Raw genomic sequence first — 7,589 nt, forward strand, 5'->3', positions numbered from 1 at the left:
CCCATAATATAAGATCATTTCGCAAACTATATATATTTAAAAAGTTGTTGAAACTACATGTACAAAGTCAAACGCATATTTAGCTCCATCAATCGATGATGAGTCAGTCAGCCCAAAAATGGATAGTCGGTGTACCCAACGACGGGGTCGGAGGTGTAGAAGGTGGCCCTGTCGTACCCGTTGAGCTCTGCGTCGAGCTCAAACCTCTTCGGAAGGTCCGGGTTTGCTAGGAAAAGCCGCCCAAATGCCACTAGATCGGCGTACCCCTCTCTGACCGCCTTATTCCCCTCCTCCCGGTCGTACCCACCAGCGGCGATGAATGTCCCCCCGAACGCATCCCGGTACGGCCGCAACCGCTTCGGTACCACCCGCCGACCATCGGCGCGTGCCATCCTTGGCTCCACCATGTGGAGGTAGAGGATTCCTTCGGGGATGCCTTTGAGCTTGGTGGCCATGTGGAGCGCGAGGGCGTGCGGGTCGGAGTCGTGGCAGTCCATGTAGTCGGCAAAGGGTGAGAGGCGGACGCCTAAGCGGCGGCCCCCGATCTCCTCAACCACGGCGGTGACCACCTCGAGCGCGAAGCGGCACCGGTTCTCGAGGCTGCCGCCGTACTCGTCGGCGCGGTCGTTGGCGCTGTCCTTGAGGAACTGCTCCACGAGGTAGCCGTGCGCGCCGTGGATCTCCACGCCGTCGAACCCTGCAATCGGATTCGCCATATGGACATGGACAGGCAGAGCAATTAAAGGAAGCAGAGCACGATGAACATAAACAGAGCAGCTAAAGCAGAGCACGACGAACAGAACAGAGTGTTCGAAGTGTTGATGGCGAGCAGAGGCCGGAGCTCGTCCGTGCGTACCGGCGTCGACGGCGTTCCTGGCGGCCCTCCTGAAGTCGTCGACGACGCCGGCGATCTCCGCCACATCCAGCCGCCTGGGCGTCGCGAACTCCTCCTCGAGACCGTCGTTCATCCGCGGGGTGGCGATCGGCCTGGCCGTGCTGGACACCGGCTGCGGCGTCTCTGCCCGCGCGCCGTCCGGCCGGAGCTTGCCCACGACGCGCCCGACGTGCCAGAGCTGGCAGAAGATGACCGCGCCCTTGGCGTGCACGGCGTCGACGACGGGCCGCCACGCCTCCACCTGCTCGTCCGTCCAGACGCCCGGGGTGGGCCGGTGGCCCTGCGCCGCGGCGGACACGCCCGTGGCCTCCGTGATCAGCATCCCGCCGGCGGTGGCGCGCTGCGCGTAGTAGACGGCGGCGTGCGGCTGCGGGAGGTTCCCCGGGGAGCGCTGCCTCGTCAGCGGCGCCAGCACCACCCTGTGCGCCAGCTCCAGCTCGCCGCCGCCCGTCCTGTACGGCGTCAGCAGAGGGATCGCCGCCGCCGCCACCGTGACCGTCTCACCATCTTCTCCAGCCATGACCGGCGAGTGAGTGAGTGTGAGCTACCGAGCTAGTGACAACGTATGCAGCTGAGATCAGAGATGATTCCGTAGGCGATCAATGGGAAGGCAGCGTGTATATATATAGATCATCAGATTATTATTCATCTTCATCGTGCTATGGTGCATGCACTGATGGGTTGCATCCATGAACGAATGCCTTTTCTCCTTCGGAGAATCCAGTGAGTGAGTGAGTGGCTGACGCAAGCCGTGATGTATTGCCTCCGCCAAAGCAGCAGCCCCCCTCCCCCCCCCCCCCCCTACCCCACAAAGGTAACACTTTTTTTAGTGTTTTCAAAGAGAGAATAAACAATTGGAACCAAGATGACTTTTGAGGACTGCATTCAATTGTGTTGAGTACAGTAGGGGCCAAGTGGACTTTGGTGCAAAATGTAAGGGATCAAAGGAAGCTGCTCAATCTTTTTTTTTTGTTCTCATGGGAGACACTGCTCTGTCTCTCTCTTTCTCTCTCTCTTTGATCCAAAGCACAAGCCTCGTGCCCTCGTGCAATGAGAGGCTTGCTCGGGGCTCGATGGTTAGTCATGTGGTTGTGCAACCTGTCGACCCGAGTTCAGCTCCCCAACTCAAAATTTAGGCATATATATGACTCTTATTTTGAAAGAAAGCCTTGTTCGACATTCATTTCATGGTCTAATACGTGTTTCCGATTTACAATTGTCAGGTGGCTTATTGCATGCCACCTGCCAATCACGGCTCCAAAAGCCGAGCAAGTGACACCTCGATCAGCATGACACCACAGAATGAATGTTGTGCAGCGCATGCTCTGGGATGACGACTGAGGAAAGCCTCATCGACCATGGATATACGCTTCGTTTCTTCTCTCGTCGTCATTTTCACTGCCAACCCCTAAATGAAGGACTTTCAGTACAATGGTGAGCACCATTGACGGGGACTAGGAGAGACTTATTCCTCTGACATGCCATCTACAATGCAGAAAGGAAATCTAATGCCCTGCAGAAAACCAAGGAGGTGCGGCCCATCGCACCGTCTGACCGATGACCGAAAAGAAGGTACTGAGGAGGGTGAGAGGGGCGAGGCTATAGTCTTGTGGACGGTTTCTTTCATTTTCCTTTCTCGCGTACAAGAAAATGGGCCGAGGATTTCCCATAGTAGGGGCATATAACGATCATAAAAGGTTACCCTTGATTTTAATTGCAACAATACACATCATCGTCCCAAAAGATAGGGAGTGATGAAGGCGATGGAGGGGTACATATAATTGGTCGCTGTCTCTGGCGGAGTCAAAAGACACAGAACTTGATGCGTGCTTGTGAGCTGTGATAGCACGACTAAAACTAAAATAAGATGCCTTTTTTCTTCCATGCTTAGCTCACCCGTGATGTATGTGGACGATCGGGTCGACTCAATTAGCAGCCGGGAGCACCTTAGTTTAATACGTACTATGTGATTGCACATCAATCATCTATAAATGTATGTCCTGTCAACTCACCAGTCACTACCCCACACCACTCATCGGTCTTCTTCTTCCTCATCCGCCATTAATTGATCTAGAAAAGCTTCAGCTATCAGCAATGGAGCCCATCCCTCTTCTGACGCCGTACAAGATGGGCCAGTTCGACCTCGCCCACAGTTTGTATTACATAGGAGAAAAATAGGAGAAGGAAAATATTAAGTATGGTGTGATTAATTTCAAGAAATATATATGTGTGTGAATTGATCGGCACGGGTACGGATTCTTTGGCCTGCAAGCTTTTTCTTTATTTCCTCCAGCAGACTTGAAAACCTGAAGATGATAAGATTATACCTCAGTAATGATTAATGGCAGACAAACATGGATAAACTAAGTTCCCCATTATATGTACTCCCTCCGTCCCAAAATTCTTGTCTTAGATTTGTCTAAATACAGATGTATCAAGTCACGTTTTAGTATTAGATACATCCATATCTAGACAAATCTAAGACAAGAATTTTGGGACGGAGGGAGTATTTAACTGCATTAGTTAAGGTATATGTGTTACTGCTAAACAACTATTAGTACTTAATCCTATTAACTTGCTATCTCCATAACCTCGTAATAGCTAGTGCCTTCATGGCCGGCCTGCTGATATTGTGTGATGGAAGCATGACAAAAGCATGGACTGTGTTACCCAGCGATAAAATAGAAAATCATATGAACGACCGCAAAGCTGTACCTCATTACACGTACATGCTTCAAAATAAGATGGGGGATATGAGCTGAATTGTGCCAAGCATACGTTATCCAAACCAGAAAATTTGAAATAATCAATGATGACAAAATTACTAACCAAGCCATTGGCTATTGTGCCACTGTTGCTGCACTCAAATTAACACCAGGTTAAACAAACCACTCCAAAATTCATCGCGTGCATACCACGGACCACTTGAAAAACATACGAAAAATATGCATGCATGTGACAGGGAAAACTAACAAATATATGTTACCTATATAAGTACAGTATTTTTGCTGCTCAAAACATAAATCATATGGTTCTGTCTCAACAAACTGACATGTGACTCTGTACTGCAGGGTGAGAAAGAATCTAGGGAGATTGCCCAAATATATTAACGTGATGTACCTAACTAATTAGATTATCCATGAAATTTGTCAGTACAGGAGAAGGAACGCACCAGCCTTGATTTTGTGGACAGACCGAGGCTTGAGGGCCACGACTTCCTGCTGCCACTGGAGCCCATCCAGCACTAGTTGAGGCGGTCTATGGTGCAAGCGAGCGAAGGATTTTTCTGTGCGCGATATCAGAACGTGAGGAGGGATTTGGAGGTGGGAACATCTGTGTAGTCAGTGCAGACGATCGATCCCGTCGTCGCCGCAATCGGAGGTCCCATGGAGACAGAGGCAGATTCATTACCTGCCACCTGCAGTCCTGCAGCCTGCGAACACAGATCAGAAGGAGACGTTGTTGAACTCTCTTGTTCTTAGGTAGAAAAGGCAAGAAGGGAAAGAGAGGAGTCCCATGCTCGTCAGATACTAATCGGAGCGAAAGGATTCTAGGCCTTTTTTAACGAATGAAAAGAGAGGAGTCCTATGTTGGGAGAAAGGAAGGAGAGGAGAGTCCCGTGCACTTAAGAAAGGATTCTAGGAGAGGAGTCCCGTGCACTTAAGAAAGATTTCTAGGCCTTTTTACCATTTTCTTTGCAGAATAAATATTCTGATTTTCTGATCTATTTTTAAGTAACGATCTTCAGGTCTTTTTTTACTTGATCTTGAGATCTACTACTTCATCTGAAGGCTCATAATTTCTAGGGATTTTTTTTCCAACGTGGGATTATTTAGGGAGTTACCGAAAGATCTAGACCGTAATAATTCGGTCCCACCAATATTAACGGCTCATAATTTCTAATTATTGTGGGAATTTGTAGGAAGTGCCTAATTATATAGGTATAGATAGATAGATAGATAGATAGATAGATATAGATAGATAGATAGATATAGATAGATAGATAGATAGATAGATAGATAGATATAGACTTGGAAGCGGGGCAGATCGGGCGCCGCTCTGCATCCCTACCGTCGACCCGAGTTCAACTCTCCAACTCAAAATTTAGGCGTATATATAACTCCCGTTTTGAAAGGAAGCCTCGTTCGACGGTTATTTCATGGTCTAATGCGTGATTTCAACTTACAATTTTCGGGTGGCTTATTACATGCCACATGTCAATCAAGGCTCCAAAAGCCGAACAAGTGACACCTCGATCAGCATGGCACCACAGTATGAATGTTGTGCAGCCCATGCTCGGGAATGACGACCAACGAAAGCTTCATTAACCATGGATATACGCTTCGTTTCTTCTCTCGTCGGCATTTTCACCACCACCCCCTAAATGAAGGACTTTCAATACCACGGTGAGCACCCTTCATCGGGGACTACGAGGGACTAATTCTTTTGACATGCCAACTACAATGCAAAAAGAAAATCTAAAACCCTGCAAAAAGCCAAGGAGGCGCGGCCCGGGGTATGACCGACGCCGGGAAAGTAGGTCGTGAGGAGGGTGAGGGGACCGAGGATATAGTCTTGTGGACGGTCCCTTTCATTTTCCTTTCTCGCCTATGAGAAAATGGGCCAGGGATTTTCCATATTATGAATATAATTATCATAAAAGGTCAAGCTTGATTTTAATTGTAACAATGGACATCATCGTCCCAAAAGATGGGGAGTGATGAAGGTGATGGAGGAGTACATATAATTGGTCGCTGTCTCTGGCGGAGTCAAAAGACAAAGAACTTGATGCATGCTTGTGAATTGTGATCTGTGATAGCACGACTAAAACTAAAAAAAGATGCCTATTTCTTCCATGCATAGCTCACCCATGATGTATGTGGACGATCGGGTCGGCTCAATTAGCAGCCAGGCGCGCCTTAGTTTAATACCATCTGATTGCACATTAATCATCTATAAATGGATGTCCTGTCAACTCCACTACTACTCACCACTCGTCAGTACCCCACACCACTCATCAGTCTTCTTCTTCCTCCCCCGCCATTAATTGATCAAGAAAAGCTTGAGCTATCAGCAATGGAGCCCATCCCTCTCCTCACGCCGTACAAGATGGGCCAGTTCGACCTCGCCCACAGGTACGTACCATCCACTGGAAACGTCGGCCACCTGTTGTACATGTTCCATCACTCTTGGATCATGCACGCATGGCTGACATGACGGCCGGCCGGCGACCTTGTTCATGCTGCAGGGTGGTGATGGCGCCGTTGACGAGGCAGCGCTCCTACGGCAACGTGCCGCAGTCACATGCCGCCGTGTACTACTCCCAGCGCGCCACCGCCGGCGGCCTGCTCATCGCCGAGGCCACAGGGGTCTCCGACACGGCGCAGGGCTACAACGACACGCCGGGGATCTGGACGGCGGAGCACGTCGAGGCGTGGAAGCCCATCGTCGCTGCTGTGCACCAGAAAGGCGCGCTGTTCTTCTGCCAGATCTGGCACTGCGGCCGGGTGTCCACGTTCGAGCTGCAGCCCGGCGGCACCGCACCACTGTCGAGCACAGAGAAGGGGGTCGGCCCGCAGATGAGCTTCGACGGCCGGCTAGAGGAGTTCGCGCCTCCGAGGAGGCTGACGGTGGAGGAGATACCTGCCATCGTCGACGACTTCAGGAAGGCCGCCAGGAACGCCATCGACGCCGGTACGTACCTACAGTTGGACGTTGACACGCCAGCTTTCTGTTCAGAGATGCTCGGTCAAACATTTCTTCCCTGGACAGCCAACAAACATAAATTTACCTTCTTAGAAGAAATTATACTGTTAGTTATCCAACGAAAATAGTTTTACAACAAATAATCCGTTTACAAATCATCCCTTAATATGTAAAAATATAAAGTAGAGTGTCCAAAGTTTGCATCTCGGTACCCGCCTCCATATAAAAAATGGTCATATATATTGGAATGGTGGTCTGATCTCTCGTACATGGATGGTGTGGCCCGGCAGGTTTCGACGGTGTGGAGATCCATGGCGCAAACGGGTACATCATCGAGCAATTCCTCAAAGATAGTGCCAACGACCGCATAGACGAGTATGGTGGTAGCCTCGAAAACCGGTGTCGTTTCGCTCTCGAGGTGGTTGATGCTGTTGTCAAGGAGGTCGGCGGCCACCGTGTGGGCATCCGCCTCTCCCCATTCACCGACTATATGGACTGCCACGACTCTGATCCCCACTCCCTTGCACTTTACTTGTCCACCAAACTCAACGACCACGGCATCCTCTACATCCACATGATCGAGCCGAGGATGGCCATTGTGGATGGACGAAGAGTGGTGCCGAAGCGGCTGCTGCCGTATAGAGAGGCGTTCAAAGGGACCTTCATCGCAAATGGTGGATACGACCGTGAAGAAGGGGGCAAGGTGGTCACCGAGGGGTACACTGACTTGGTGGCCTTCGGGCGGTTATTCCTGGCGAATCCCGACCTGCCAAAGCGGTTTGAGGTCGGCGCGGAGCTGAACAAGTATGACAGGATGACCTTCTACACGTCCGACCCCGTCGTCGGCTACACCGACTACCCATTCCTCGAGTAATCATCGATGGAGCTTCTTTCTTGGATGATGCAATTAATTGTACCACAGGGTCTGTAATTAAATGTATGTGTGAATGATGTGCTTCATCCAGCAATAAACTTTTTATGATGATTG

General features: G+C 50.1%; 2 protein-coding genes and 1 long non-coding RNA gene across 3 annotated transcripts; 1 reads left to right on the forward strand and 2 right to left on the reverse strand.

Annotated features, from left to right (window-relative positions):
* Positions 1-4: 4 nt before the first annotated feature.
* LOC109765649 (putative 12-oxophytodienoate reductase 5) lies at positions 5-1,620 on the reverse strand. Its single transcript, XM_020324432.4, has 2 exons — positions 857-1,620; positions 5-697 (listed from the first exon to the last, which is right to left on the reverse strand). The coding sequence occupies exons 1-2, from the start codon at positions 1,413-1,415 to the stop codon at positions 108-110; spliced, it is 1,149 nt and encodes a 382-aa protein (XP_020180021.1). The 5' UTR covers positions 1,416-1,620; the 3' UTR covers positions 5-107.
* Positions 1,621-2,577: 957 nt separating this feature from the next.
* LOC120973725 (uncharacterized) lies at positions 2,578-4,765 on the reverse strand. Its single transcript, XR_005769071.3, has 2 exons — positions 4,068-4,765; positions 2,578-3,201 (listed from the first exon to the last, which is right to left on the reverse strand). It is a non-coding gene; the product is annotated as an uncharacterized lncRNA (long non-coding RNA).
* Positions 4,766-5,871: 1,106 nt separating this feature from the next.
* Positions 5,872-7,589, forward strand: LOC109765648 (putative 12-oxophytodienoate reductase 5). Its single transcript, XM_020324431.4, has 3 exons — positions 5,872-6,030; positions 6,144-6,589; positions 6,892-7,589. Exons 1-3 carry the CDS (start codon positions 5,972-5,974, stop codon positions 7,473-7,475), a joined length of 1,089 nt encoding a protein of 362 aa, XP_020180020.1. The 5' UTR covers positions 5,872-5,971; the 3' UTR covers positions 7,476-7,589.

Source organism: Aegilops tauschii, chromosome 1, assembly GCF_002575655.3.
Source record: "Aegilops tauschii subsp. strangulata cultivar AL8/78 chromosome 1, Aet v6.0, whole genome shotgun sequence".
Lineage (NCBI taxonomy): Eukaryota > Viridiplantae > Streptophyta > Magnoliopsida > Poales > Poaceae > Aegilops > Aegilops tauschii.